At 46.3% G+C, this 15,238-nt stretch overlaps 1 protein-coding gene across 1 annotated transcript in view; it reads left to right on the forward strand.

Annotated features, from left to right (window-relative positions):
• Positions 1 to 14,922, forward strand: part of DNAH1 (dynein axonemal heavy chain 1) — a 125,875-nt gene extending 110,953 nt beyond the window's left edge. Inside the window, exons 68-78 of the mRNA XM_032791392.2 lie at positions 626 to 784; positions 1,346 to 1,477; positions 4,957 to 5,127; positions 5,615 to 5,794; positions 6,529 to 6,705; positions 7,839 to 8,009; positions 9,399 to 9,529; positions 10,252 to 10,396; positions 12,721 to 12,927; positions 13,691 to 13,925; positions 14,801 to 14,922. Of these exons, the coding sequence (XP_032647283.1) occupies positions 626 to 784; positions 1,346 to 1,477; positions 4,957 to 5,127; positions 5,615 to 5,794; positions 6,529 to 6,705; positions 7,839 to 8,009; positions 9,399 to 9,529; positions 10,252 to 10,396; positions 12,721 to 12,927; positions 13,691 to 13,925; positions 14,801 to 14,922 (1,830 nt within the window). The remainder of the gene's footprint in view (positions 1 to 625; positions 785 to 1,345; positions 1,478 to 4,956; positions 5,128 to 5,614; positions 5,795 to 6,528; positions 6,706 to 7,838; positions 8,010 to 9,398; positions 9,530 to 10,251; positions 10,397 to 12,720; positions 12,928 to 13,690; positions 13,926 to 14,800) is intronic.
• The last annotated feature ends 316 nt before the right edge of the window (positions 14,923 to 15,238 follow it).

Consider the following 15,238-nt stretch of genomic DNA (forward strand, 5'->3'; position numbering starts at 1 on the left):
GCCAGATGCACCATTTTAAACCAGTTACACATCGGGCCATAATCTTCAAATATGGCTGCCCAGAGTTAGGCATCTAAATCCAAATAAAAGGGGCTGGATTTTCAGAGGGGCTTCAGTGGTGGTACCAGGCAGTGATTCATTGGAGGCAACAGGAGGAAGAGATCAATGGTTCCTGGAGCATATGGTGGTGGAAGACATTGCCCACAGGGTGAGTGAGAGTGACTGATGCGGGGAAAGGAGGAAGGAGTTAGAATGGATAACTAAGGAATGGAAGGGGACCAGCTCTCTGATCCAAACCCCACCACAATCAATGGAGAGACTCCCTTTGGCTTCCTTGAGCTTTGGATCAGGCCCCCAGGGATACAGTGGCAAATAAGTTAATAAAGGAGGAAGCAAAGGCCTCTGCACTCGGCCTCCTGAAGCATTATCTGGGTTGAAGACCTGTCTCTAGAACAGATTATTTCCACTCATCAGGAAGACTGTGATTCCTGAGGACAGACATGACAGTGAACATAGTGGCAGAGGCAGGCCATTGGACCTGAGAGAATGCCTTCTCCCTTCGCTTGCCCTTCCCAGCGCAGGTCATCAGATATTACTCTGACCGAGAAGCCTTCCTGTCTTTCAGACTTCAGACCTCACTGCAGTGTTCAAAGAGTCCACCTCTACTACGCCTTTGATATTCGTGCTCTCACCTGGGACAGACCCAGCTGCTGATCTCTACAAATTTGCTGAAGAAATGAAGTTCTCCAAGAAGCTGACGGCTATTTCCCTGGGCCAGGGTCAGGTAATCCACTGGTTCCGCTTCACTCATTCTGAGCAATATAGTCGTCTCAGTACACAAGGGTTTATTCCAGGAAAACTAAATCCTACCCCACCAGTCTGAAAACACCCCATTTGGTCCCAGCCGGTCACAGAAGTTCCTAGTGGCTTGAGGGATTCATTCAGCAGCAACATCCACTCACATTTCTTCAATGGCTTAGAAATGCCATTGAATTGACATGGACATTTGTAGTTTGTAGTTTCTCCCTCCGATTCTCTTTTGGAGCAGATTTTTTTTTTAAAAAACCTTTATTATAAAATCAGGTGGAAAGCAAAACTAACTTCAGACGTAGACTTAACTGTGGCCTATGTCCCTCTTATATTGTTAAAATGCTTTTCTGAGATACTGGTTTGGTTGGAATTTTGCCATTTGGTTTATGCGGGCATCAGACCAACAGCTGAGTGGAAAAGTAGCTTAAATGGTTTGAATGTCTTTGAACACTGATGTCACATGCAGTCATTCTAACAAACAATATAGCATACAGTAGGTACGGTAAAGTTGAGGAATTTTGGTTTTCTTCCTTAGGGTCCCCGAGCCGAGGCTATGATGCGAAGTGCTATGGAACGTGGGAAGTGGGTCTTCTTCCAGAATTGCCACTTAGCCCCAAGCTGGATGCCTTCACTGGAGAGACTCATGGAGAGCATCAATCCTGACAAGGTTACACAAACACATACATGGATGTTGTCCTTGAATTTCAGCCTGATGTTTTATTCCACAGCTTTACCAGGAAGGAGACTATCTTATCCTGTGATCTCTTTTCCCACACCCATTCAGTGTGGGCAGGGTTAGTTGCCTATTTGATAGGATGTGACTCACCAGTCCCATGATGCACTGCTGCCCTGTGCACACTTCCTCCTCCAGCCCAATGTTAACAATTCTTAACACTTACCTTTTCATATATCAGCTCAGTGACATCACTTTGATGGCACTATAATTGCTCCTATTCCGCCGGTCCGGTTAAGTACCCTCCCTCCATTATCACCTTCCCAGTTCCACCCGCTGTTTCCATCCCACTGATGGAACATTGCACTGGTGTCCTGGTCACTCAGTTGCCTTGTGCTTGGAGCCATCACCTCTTTACTGCCATAATCACTGGCTGACATTTCCAGCCTGGAGTGACACTGAAGCATCTATGTTACACTAACCCTCTTAAGGAAGTTACAGATGTTACTGACCTGATGGAGGAATGATGGCCAGGCCTTGTCACTCTAGAGCTTTCTTCTCTCTTCAGAGAGCCTCCCCAATGACAAAGAACTGCCTGAGTTGGCTAGAGAGTGGGCAATAGCTTACAACACTACAGAGAGCACAATAGCACGAGGCCTATGTCCAGTGGAAAAGTCTCCAGTGGATCTGTTAGTCTACAAGCCTGGACCCATTTTGAGCACTAAGAGGAAACCCAGCAGCTAGAAAAATGTAATTGTTACCACATGTTAGGCACATAGCTTGTGGTCATCACCAAAAGGGCTGTAGGTGCTGAAAGCAGTTTTTCTATATCATATAATGTGTAAATGTTATCAGGCACCCAATCTGAAAAGAATCATAAAATCACAGAAAGGACCATAACTCATAGAAACATAGCTTAATTTTGAGCAAAATGAGCAGGAAGCTTAATTGATAATGCAACTATGTACTCAAAATAGTACAGTTTGGGAAAGTTTGGGAAATATTTAGCTCCAGTGATTTTATGCATTTTCTCGTACTTTTGTGCCATTGGTTATGACAATATGAGCTTGTTTCCACCATGTAATACATCAAAATATTTGCCATTGTTGTAGAGTGGACTGATTTGAGAAGAAAAATTTGGTCTCCGATTTGTAGGAAGCTATGCAGATAAGAAGACACCTACCTCCTAATATAAACCATATTTTTGCTCAACCGGAGGCCAGTCTAAAGCACACATGGTACAACTGTAATTATCTGCTTACTGAATGCAGTAATACATGTAAACTACTTATATAACAGAAATGACTCTTAGTAGAAGGACTGTAGAATGTCTTATGTAAATATAGCGTCTGAATAACAAAATATAACCATACATTCTTATATAACCCTACATCTAACTATGAGCTACTGAATGTCTAATGCAACACCCCCTCGAGTTATATTTACTCACAAAAGTAGCCACAGTAATCGGCAGATAGTTGAAACATTTCTACTCCCCCACAGAATCTGTATCCAATGCATTCAATACTCTGTTGCTACTCTCATCACTCACAGTTGCATACATCGAAGCACACCAAGTCTTCCTGTGGCATTTGCAGCTCCTTGTTGCACGGGTACTCTCAAAGCCATGTTGCACAAAGACGAGGATGACTTCTGGAGCAGATGGTGGCACCGTCATTTTAGGAACAAGATTTCCTGTGCTATCTATCTCCAATCCAGTGTTGACAGGGGACACCTTGAATATACATAACTGTATGTATGACTGATAAATTGCATGCTCCAGGAGCTGCTTGACAGAGGCCATTCTTGGTGGCAGTTTCTCACTTGTTTTGTTCTTCTAAGCAAACAGCTCATACCCACCTTATCCAGAGATGCTTGCTTCTTTCCACAGTATAGTACAGATACCAGTGAGCCATAGGCTGCTCGCTGAAAAAGCTGCATTTGGGTTGGACTGCAGTTACCTACCTTTGAATCTTGCCAGTGATACTGAGCAGGGACTGCTTGATTCACCCACTGCTTGGTTCTTCATTAACTCTCTAGTTAGGTCAGGTCTGTCCATGTCATGACTTCAAAGTAGTAGTCCTAATTTGTGAAGCCATCAACAGGCAGAGACGTAGCTACCTCCTAGACTGTTGTATCATCTTTGATGTCTGACTGTGTCTGCGTGTTTCTGCTCTTTGCCCTCAAACTGCTCACACATGATACAGAAAAACTGCACCATGTCCAGCAGCTACATCCACCCTGGTGATGCCCACCAGAGATGTGCCCACCATGTGATAGCAATAGAATTTTTCTAGCTGTTGGATTACCCTACTTCATTAATAAAACCCATTTGAAAATCTGGCAGGCAGATTATTGCATTGTATTAGCACTTCGGGCAATAACAATGTGCCACACATCTTGGTATCTAACTGGGATAGGTCTGCTCGATCAACAGAAAAGCCTTTAATGCGGCTGGGTAGTTGAGCAGGGCATCTCTGCTGAAATCCCCCAGTGGTTCTGAGCACAGGGGATCTCAGCAGAAATGGATCCCTCTGGAGAGGTTTGTTCCATCTGAGTTGGGAAGAACATTGCCTGATAGTGAGGGAGGAGGACCTCCAGTTAAGAAGGCTTCCACTAAACTTCCTTAGTAAACAGGTATCTTAAACTTAACCTCAGTGCACTTAGAATCATAGAATATCAGGGTTGGAAGGGATCTCAGGAGGTCATCTAGTCCAACCACCTGCTCAAAGCAGGACCAATTTCCAACTAAATCATCCCAGCCAGGGCTTTGTCAAGCCAGACCTTAAAAACCTCTAAGGAAGGAGATTCCACCACCTCCCTAGATAACCCATTCCAGTGCTTCACCACCCTCCTAGTGATAAAGTTTTTAATATCCAACCTAAACCTCCCCACTTCAACTTGAGACCATTAATGCTTGTTCTGTCATCTACTACACTGAGAACAATCTAGATCCAGCTCTTTGGGACCCCTTTCAGGTAGTTGAAGCAGCATCAAATCCCCCTCTTTATTCTCCTCTTCTGCAGAGACTAAATAAATCCAGTTTCCCTCGCCTCTCCTCCTCTAGTCATGTGCTCCAGCCCCTAATCATTTTTGTTGCCCTCCACTGGACTCTTTCCAGTTTTTCCACATCCTTCCTGTAATGTGGGGCCCAAAACTTGACACATTACTCCAGATGAGGCCTCACCAATGTCATACAGAGGGGAATGATCACATCCCTCGATCTGCTGGCAATGGCCCTACTTATACAGCCCAAAATGCTGTTAGCCTTCTTGGCAACAAGGATGCACTGTTGACTCATATCCAGCTTCTCTTTCACTGTAACCCCTAGGTCCTTTTCTGCAGAACTGCTGCCTAGCCATTCAGTCCCTAGTCTGTAACAGTGAATGGGATTCTTCTGTCCTAAGTGCAGGACTCTGCACTTGTCCTTGTTGAACCTCATCTTACAACTTACAATACCTTTAATTGTCTAGGTGCACCGTGACTTTCGCCTTTGGCTCACCAGTTTACCCAGTAACCAGTTCCCAGTGTCCATCCTCCAGAATGGCTCCAAGATGACCATTGAGCCCCCCCGAGGGGTCAAGGCCAATCTGCTGAAGTCCTACATTAGCCTGAGTGATGACTTCCTGAACTCCTGCTCCAAAGTAAGAACCACATCCTTTCCTCCAGCTCTCTGCCTAGACCACTTGGCTAGACTCATTCTTCCTGCTACCATTGGATCACTGAGGAGCAGACTGGGTTTGTAGGGCCTTATGGGCTGAGTGTCCCTCTCCTGGCATGAAACCTCAGCAATATGGGTTCTGTCACATATTTCAAACAGCAGGAACTCGGGGGCTTATTGGAAATATTGTGGCCTACCTTTTCAAACTGGGATGTCTAAAATTCACCCTTATATCCTTATTTAGAATCATAACTTTAGACACTCAAGTTTGAAAATGTTGGCCCATGACTTTCCCAAATATTCCATTCCTTTGGGCTGGGCTCCTTGTCAGCCTTCTGAAATCAGCAGGTTGGGCACTTCAGCTTTCTGCCTGCTGATGTGCCTAAGAGCATACATATCTCATCCAAAAAGAGAGAGCCAACCACTGGTCAAATAACACTTGTTCCTCTTATTGTCCTCATGTCCTGTAGATCTCCGAGTTTAAGGCCTTGCTGCTGTCACTTTGCCTGTTCCATGGTAATGCTCTGGAGCGGCGGAAGTTTGGGCCACTGGGGTTCAATATCCCATATGAGTTCACGGATGGAGACCTCCGCATCTGCATCAGCCAGCTAAAGATGTTCTTGGATGAATATGCAGACATCCCGTACAAGGTGGGAATGGAGAGCTGGTCTGCCTTACCTCTGAATGGGTGCTGGAGAGGTTGCTGGTGCATAAGGAGGCCGCATGTGCTCTGTTGTGAGTGTGGGAACGCTACACAGCTGGGAAAGTCCATGGAAGCAGTATAGTGTTTGATAATGACGAGGGCATCATTGAAGGTGTCTGGAGACAACCTAGGAGACATTGGATTTCAGAAGCTCAATCTGCCTGTGTGTTCAGTTTCATCCCCTCTGACTGTTGTGGAAAGTTGCATGGAATTGTTTGCAGTCTCACACAAATTCAGCAGCAGTAAAATATACAAGCCCTGATTTGCCCTGCGGAACCTGCGTGGAATGTCATAACTCCCATTCCATGGGCCAGCTCCATTCTTTGCCATCTCTGGGCTTCTGGTGGGCCCCTGTGTTCGCCATGAAGATCAGAGGACTGGAGTGCCCCCTGAAATGATTGTCCTACCACCCACAATTCCAAAAAACATATACATTTAAAGGTATTGCATGCAGTAGTCTATATTCCTACCATTGCAGGCTTGTTCCCAGCAGTAATTTCCCTCATGCTATGGACTAGAAATTTATAACAGACCATGCAGCGAGACAGACTTTCCCAAAGATTTACCAAGTCATCCTTCACTTCCTTTCTTGCTGAGATTCAAGTTCATGTCCCAGCTTAACATTTGCAATGAGTTCTTTGGGATAGGATGTTGCTTCTAAGGTAACATTTTCCTTTGCAGGTTCTGAAGTATACAGCTGGTGAGATCAATTATGGAGGCCGAGTGACAGATGATTGGGACAGGCGATGCATCATGAATATATTAGAAGATTTCTACAAGCCAGAAGTTCTAACTGAGGATTTTGCTTATTCCGAGTCAGGGATCTACAGACAGATCAGCACCACCTATGATCTTAATGTAAGTACTCAGCTCGTAAACCCACGTGTACTCCTAGCCTCACAGGCACAGAGCAGAACGCTAAATAGAACCTGGAGACTCCAGATGTGAGATCATCTTCTGGAAGAATGTGATAATATCTGAGTGAATTAGCAGAACGTACAAAGTAATTAAAGCCTGCAAATCCGCTTTTATCTGACTCTGTACCTGCATCTCACAACAAGAGAATCAACACAGAACTGTGAGGCAAGGCTGTCTTTGTCTGTGTTTGTACAGCACCTAGCACATTGGGCTCCTAGGCACTACCATAATACAAATAATAATGATGCAAAAGCATGTCCAGCTGCACAATAGAAGACTTTCTACTGAGGACTTCTGGTGGCAACAGAAGCAATATGAGTGATTCTGCAGTCGCTTGTAGCTGTTGTCAGAATCCCCAAAGTAAGACTACCCTTATAATATGTAGTTTGAGTATAGATTATCATCTAGACTAATACCACCCGAAGTGGACCCAGAGTGGAACCCTTACCAGCATTAGCCTACAGCTTTTGACACTTGCTTGTCTATCTTGATGAGTGTACACAGTGGTGGTGTAGCCATGTCAGTCCCAGGATATGAGAGAGACAAGGTGAGTTAAGTAATATCCTTATTGGAACCACTTCTGTTGGGGAGAGACAGAGCTCTGCATGGCTCGAAAGCTGGTCTCTCTCCCCAGCAGAAGTGGATCCAATAAAAGATACACTCATTAAAGAGACAAGGTGGGTGAGGTATGTGCTGCTTCTCCAGATGGCTGCCCTCACATCCCTTCTCCTTTAGTGCAGAGCCAAGCTCCACCCCACATACAGCATTCTCAGCTTCCCTCCCAGGTCAGCCCTTCATCACTGCTGTTACCATTCTCTTACTCCTCTCCCATCCCCTTTCTGGTGCTGGGGCATCTCAAACTAGCCACCTCTGGCAACATTCTGTTGGTGCATCACCATGTAAGATACGAGGCTGTATAAAAGCCAGGAAGTCCAAAGGCATGTGTGATATTCCTCTCCTCTTTCAAACTTTCTGCTGGGCCAATAACGATCAGAATATAGCTATGCTATTTTCCCCTCCTCCCTTCCAATGCACACTCCTCACCTCAAATCTTGTGGCTGATTTCACCCTAGGGATACATCCAATATATCAAGAGTCTGCCACTCAATGACACCCCGGAGATATTCAGCTTACATGACAATGCCAATATCACCTTTGCTCAGAACGAGACCTTTGCCCTGCTCGGGGCCATCATTCAGCTGCAGCCAAAGACGTCCGCCTCAGGAGGCCGCGGCAGGGAGGAGGTGTGTAACTACAGTCGCTGGGCTTGCCACACGCTCAGTGTAATATACAGTGCTCTGTGGTTTGAATTGCTACGTGGGACAGAGAAAGGTAAAGCCCGCCCTCCACTGGTTACTGCTGCTAACTACAGCCATAGTCCCTCTAGCTAGATTTTACAAGGCAAGCAGGATCAGGTCTAGTCAGTCCTTGGAGGGAAGGTCCTTCGGTCCTGTTCCCCAAGGAAAACCCAGGAGCTACAAGACATGCTATTAGTGAGTCAGTAGCTGGCACTCTTCTCCCTGACTCAGGACTGAAGGTAGGGTGCTCTGCAACTGGAGGTAGTATTCAGAAACTATTAAATAGTGTCCTGACCCCTTCTGCTCATTAAGAACCACATGGCATTTTGCACAGGGGCATTAGCCTTTGTGTCCTGGTCTGGGGATGTGTAACTCCCTTGGTAGTTTTCACAGGATAGTGTTCTTCGCATCCTGACTGGAACAGTTGTTCAGCATTGCTGAGCACTGCTATAGCTTTGTTGCCTCCCATTCCTAAAGACATGGGGGAGGCGTTTCCTGTTCTGGGATCATGTAGGCATTGTGTACGTGGAGCGAAAGCAGCTCTGGAATGGTGGACAGTGTTGATTATAGGGATGGAATGTAGTTCCCTTCCCATTAAACCCTTGTTGGGAATGAGATTCCCTAAAAGATCTGGCAGGAAGCTGGGCAGTCGTGTAACAGCTGATTTTGACTTAGCGCTTCCATTGGGGTTAGTGCACTGTATTTTGACAAGAAGATGTCTTTTCCTACACACAGCTGTGATATCAATTCAGCCAGGTGAGTCTGTGCCACCTCCTGGTGGATGAGAGAACAACATAATAAAAGGAGCTAAATACATAGGCTCAGATCCTCAAAGGTATGTAGGTACCTAGCTCTGGACCTGAAGAAGAGCTCTGTGTAGCTTGAAAACTTGTCTCTCTCACCAACAGAAGCTGGTCCAATAAAAGATATTCCCTCTCCCATCTCAAGTCACTCAGTGTCTCAAGTCGCTCTTGGCAGCCATCCTTTCCTTTGCATGTGGTCTGTCACCACAAATACTTTGCCCTAATTTCCCCAACAAGCCTGTCCATTGAGCACCTCAAGGATGACTTTTTTAGAGAGTGTCAGGGAGAGGCTTTTACTTTGCAACTCAAGAATTCCTGCCTCAGGGAGCATTTTTTGGAGGAAATAACTAGCAGCAAAGTTACTGCTAACCCAGGTGTAAGTCTGGCCCCAGGGAACAGAAGCGATTCATTTTCACTTTGACTTTGGTCAGGTTCGTTCCTTCTGCTGACAAGTTAAGAAGGCCTCTGAAGTTCTGTACCTAGAAGCCATTTCCAGAGCAGCTTCTCATGCCTTGTTCCATCTACTTTCTAGCTTGTAGAGGAGACATCAAAGGACATCTTGAAGAAGGTCCCTGACCCCATTAACCTGCAGGAGGTGATGCTAAAATACCCGGTGCTGTACGAGGAGTCCATGAACACAGTGCTGGTGCAGGAGGTGATCAGGTAAAGCTGTTACTCACTCCCAGCTTTTCAGTTTGCAGGTACACACCTCCTCTACAGAACCACTAGGGGAACTGGCATGTGAGCTTCTGCCCCCAGTGGGAAAGGAAATGGCTAAGCAGGCTCTCAGGGCAGCCATTCCTGGAGAGGGGAAAGCAGCAACTTAGTCCCTTTTCAGCTGGTCCTTGTGGAAGGTATCAAGTGCCTTTTGCACCACATGTGGTGGGACTGGAGTTCCAGTGTTGATTAGGTTCAGATGTTGCCTTAGTGACAACAGATAGGGCCTACAGCCTTAAAATCCCACCTGTCCTGCAGGGATCGAGTGCCTTTTCAATACAGGAACTCCATGTTATTCAGTGGAATTCATCCTGCAGTTGAAGTTTGAAGGTTCAAAGACATAAAAGAACCACATAGACAAGAGGTGTCATTTATTGGAGAGAACTTACTACAAGTTCCCATTGTTAGCTGAGCATTCTGATAGGGTCAGAGTTTAGAGACATTTTCCATGCTCTTCAAAAGGCTCTCTGGGTTGGGGCTGCAGGCCAGAAGGCCACACTTCAGTAGGGCTAAAGTTGTGCAGCACATCAGAAGGGCGTTGTTTTTACGCATTGATGGTGATGATCTCATTCCTCAGCATTGGAAGACCTCAGCCAGGGTTCATAAATCATGGTCTTGGATTGCTCTGCTCCTTCCCCAGAACATCTATCTTACTCTTTATTGCTCAGGTACAATCGGCTGCTGGAAGTAATTGCACAGACACTGCAGGATTTGCTGAAGGCCCTCAAGGGTCTGGTGGTGATGTCCTCCCAGTTGGAGCTCATGGCCAACAGCTTGTTCAACAATATCGTTCCAGAGCTCTGGAATGCCAAGGTATGCATCCACCTGCCGGTTCAGGAGCATTGGCTCATCAGGTTTTGAACATCACCTACATGGTCCTTCCTTCATGATGAATCAGCTCAGGACTTGAACAAAGGAGACTTAAGAGCTGGCACAGGGGTCAATGAAACTAGAACTTCCCCATTAGAAGGGTTCTGATCCTGATTCTGTTACATAATGAAATGAATTAGTGGGTTTTATGCTAGTCTCCAGTGGGCTCTGATCCACACCAAAAAACCACCCCCAGTATGACATGCATATCTTGGGCTGGTCAAGATTGAGGTGCACAAGCAGAGCTTTACAAATAGGTTTGTAAGTCTTACCACCCTCTTAGTCTAGCTTCGGCATTTGCAGTTATTTCTCTACTAAGTCCCACATTTACCTCTTAAGAACATAAGAACGGCCATGCTGGGTCAGACCAAAGATCCATCTCTAAGCCCAGTATCCTGTCTTCCAACAGTGGCCAATGCCAGGTGCCCCAGCAGGAATGAACAGAACAGGTAATGATCAAGTGATCCAGCCCCTGTCGCCCATTCCTACCTTCTGGCAAACAGAGGCTCTAGAAACCATCCCAGCCCATCCTGGCTAATAGCTAGTGATGCACATATCCTCCATGAATTTATCTAGTTCTTTTTTTTAACCTTGTTATAGTCTTGGACTTCACAACATCCTCTGGCAAAGAGTTCCGCAGGTTGACTGTGTGTTGTGTAAAGAAGTACTTCCTTTTGTTTGTTTTAAACCTGCTGCCTATTAATTTCATTTGGTGACACCTAGTTCTTGTGTTATGAAAAGGAGTAAATAACACTTCCTTATTTACTTTCTTCACACCAGTCATGCTTTTATAGACCTCAGTCATATCCCCCTTAGTTGTCTCTTTTCCAAGCTGAAAAGTCCCAATCTTCTCTCTCCTCACAGAAGCTGTTCCATACCCCTAATCATTTTTGTTCCCCTTTTTTTAACCTTTTCCAATTCCAATATGTTTTTGAGATGGGGTGACCACATCTGCACGCAGTAGTCAAGATGGGGGATATACCATAGATTTACATAGAGACAATATATTTTCTGTCTTATTGTCTATCCCTTTATTAATGATTCCCAACATTTGATTCACTTTTTTGACTGCTGCTGCACATTGATTGGATGTTTTCAGAGAACTATCCACAATGACTCCAAGATCTCTTTCTTGAGTGGTAACAACTCATTTAGACCCCATCATTTTTTATGTAAAGTTGGGAGTATGTTGTCCAATGTGCATTACTTTGCATTTATCAACATTGAATTTCATCTGCCGTTTTGTTGCCTAGTCACACAGTTTTGTGGGATCCCTTTGTAGCGCTTGACAGTCTGCTTAGGACTTAACTATTTTGAGTAGTTTTGTGTCATCTGCAAATTTTGCCACCTCTCTGTTTACCCAGATCATTTATGAGTATGTTGAGTAGCACTGGTCCCAGTACAGACCTCTGGGGACAGCACTATTTACCTCTCTCCATTCTGAAATTGTACCATTTAGTTTCCTATCACTTAACCAGTTACTGATCCTTGAGAGGACCTTCCCTCTTATCCTATGACAGCTTACTTTGTGTAAGAGCCTTTGGTGAGGAACCTTGTCAAAGGCAAATGTTCTGCCATGTTTTGAAAAGCAGCAGGACTCTTTTATCTTGTGGTTCCCTATTAAAAGACCCCAAATCACCCAGAACCTTGACACATGCCCATCCTTCAGCACCTTGGCATTACTTATTATACTTGCCTGCAATTGGCTCAGCCGATCGGAGGGCAGGGATGCTCCCTAAATATCTATGCACAATGGCATTGTTACTCAGATATGCATTTCCCACGGTACAGTTATTTCTCAGCCCAACACTATGTGAGTCTCTGCACTCTGATCGGCTGGTGGGCACTACCTCGAGGGCAGGGATTTGCATAATCGCTGTGTGGTTGTTTCCTAAGAACTGTATAGTGGATATGCAAATCTGTCTACTCCAAATGGAAATGGAAACCAAAATGCTGCACCCCATGAGCAGCAGAAAGCATCCAGATTGGTGAGGGGGGTTAGTGGTGTGCACAGCCTAGACCTGGCACAAAGGCCCACCTCCTAGCTTTTTTGAAGCAATGCCTTCCCTATGCCTGCAGGCGCTGGTCTGGACAGAAAACAGGGCCTTTTTCAATCTTTGTAAGACACTCCTTCCCCACTAGTCTCTCGTGGGTTGGTTAGCTGCAGAATCCAAGCAGCAGGTGCAGCCTATTACTGATGGATGGGTGACTGAATTAGCAAGAGGATTCAGGACAGCACAAAGCACTCCCTTGTTGGTCTTCTGCAGGCGTACCCATCCCTGAAGCCCTTGGCCTCCTGGGTTAATGACCTGCTGCAGCGGATTGACTTCCTGCAACGATGGATCACTAAGGGGATCCCGCCTGTGTTCTGGATCAGTGGCTTCTTCTTCCCCCAAGCCTTTCTCACAGGGACGCTGCAGAACTTTGCCAGGAAATCAGTCATCTCCATCGATACCATTGCATTTGACTTTCAGGTCAGTGACCTGGGGGAGTTATGTTGAATCGGCACTGGCTGGCTCTCCAGCAGTAGGAACCCAATTCAAGGAGAGTAGAGACTCACATCCCTTTGACACCACTGCCTAACAAACAGGTCAGCCAGGGAGCTGTGTGCATCACCTAGCCTGGAGCGCTAGCTGTAGACTGCCCTTTTACAGACCACTCAGGCTACACTACGTTTAACTGACTTTTGGAAGTTAGGGCTCCAGTAGGGGGACAGAACGCTTGTCCGTCCCATCTACCCTTGTTGGAAGAGCCCAGGGACAAATCCCAAACACACTCCTCCAAAAAGCCTCAGCACGTGGGCCCAAAAGCCTGACTTAGGTGTTTTAGCCACCACCTGCTCAGAGCAAACAGTGTCCCACTGTGGCATTTATATGTATGTGCACCCACATTTTCACACCGCTCCACTGTAGGGCCTGGTTTCAGAGCTGCCAACTACCCACAGCTTCCATTGACTGCAGTGAGAGTTGTGCATGCTCAGTGTTCCTGAAAATCTCAAGCTGGAGACTGAAAGTCAGGTGGCCCCCCAGGGCTGTTTATGGCCACCATTTTCAGAGCCTTTTATGCATGGAACACAGTCCCTCCTGGGAAGCAGCACAGCTGTCAGCAGCAGGAAGTTTACACTAGTTCCTGGTGCTCATGGGGTGGAGGGTGTGTGCGCTCAGTTAGGAGTTGATCATTGTCCGGATGTTTAGTGGTGGGCCTCTTGTGACATTCTGCTCTTCCTCTGGCCGGTAGGTGATGAGAAAGTCAGTGAGCGAGCTGGCCCAGCGTCCTGCCCAGGGCTGTTATATTCATGGCCTGTTTCTGGAAGGCGCTCGCTGGGATCCCCTCTCCTTTCAGCTAGCAGAGTCACGGCCCAAGGAGCTTTACACAGAGATGGCAGTGATCTGGCTTGTCCCTGTTCCCAACCGCAAACCTCCAACCACAGGCTTCTACCTGTGTCCAATCTACAAGACACTCACTCGAGCAGGTAAGGCAGCCAGGGAGGGCTCCCAAAGCAACGGCTGTAAGGGAACTGCACTAGCACCTAGTGAGATAAAGCAGCAGCTGACAGTTAGGCGTAGGCTCCTTCTCCGTCACTGCACGGCTAGTGCTCATGCTCAAAGACCCTGGCAAGATGACACTATGTTACAACTCTCATGTGAACAACAGACCTGGTTCCTGCTGGCCCCATTGACATGAATGGCAGGATATGCATGAATGACAGAGCAGCCCAATTTCTTAGATGTGTAAGAACAGCCTTGGTTGGGCTGCTTTATTATACGTGCTCCAGAATATGCAGGCAGAACCAATTAGCATGATGCTACCGGAACAAGGAGTATTTTCTTATCAAGCAGAATCTTATCCATTAACTACAGACCATCCCAGCCTTCAAGATGCATTTCTTTGCCCACGTCGTCTCTAGTAAACATACCTGGTGCTCTGTGTTTTATATTTAATACATTTTAAAAAACTTTTCAAGGCAAGATATGCCACTGCCTACACTTCAGCCCTCAGGAGCGGAGAAGAGAACCAGTATGTGCTAGATGTATCAGCAGGTTGCTTAATGCACTCCTGGAGGATGCTTAACCAGCACAGTGCTGAGTGCTGTATAAAAACCGACACAGAACAGCATGTTCCCAGCTCAGCTGCAGAAACATTACTAAATGACTGGCTCGAGCCCCACTGTAGGCAGACTAGTACAGGACCAGGATGCTCCTGCAGTAACTTTGATGCTAAAGCAGCTCCCACTTGTCCATGAGTCACAGTGGGGAGGGTGAAAGGGATGAGATCTTTTTTTCATGTATAGAAACTTACCAGCCCTGGGTTCGTATTCTAATACAGCTTTACCTGTTTCCATTACAGGGACATTGTCAACAACAGGTCATTCTACCAATTATGTGATTGCGGTGGAAATCCCCAGCAGTAAACTCCAGAGGCACTGGATCAAACGGGGTGTAGCCCTGCTCTGTGCGCTAGACTTCTAGGAAGCCATAGCAGCAAAGGGTCTGCGCACCAAGGTACCGTTGTAATGTGTATTTGTAAGCACTGCTTGGTTGGTGCGGTCAACTAGGGCTAGGAGAGGCCTGCAATTAAACCCTGCTCTGGCTGCCCCTGCCTCAGAGCTCTTGACTTTGTCATAAATAAAGCAGCTGTTCTATTTTACCAATAGCATACTTGTTTCTTCTAATCAGGTGCCCCCTTCCCCTCCCACCAATGTTTAAACTAGGCAGCAGCTGAAATCAAGGGCCAGGAAATGCAGAGACTCACAGGGGCTGGGAACTGACTAGAGCAGCTTAGGCC

The sequence above is a fragment of the Chelonoidis abingdonii genome, chromosome 16 (genome assembly GCF_003597395.2).
Source record: "Chelonoidis abingdonii isolate Lonesome George chromosome 16, CheloAbing_2.0, whole genome shotgun sequence".
Classification (NCBI taxonomy): Eukaryota; Metazoa; Chordata; order Testudines; family Testudinidae; genus Chelonoidis; species Chelonoidis abingdonii.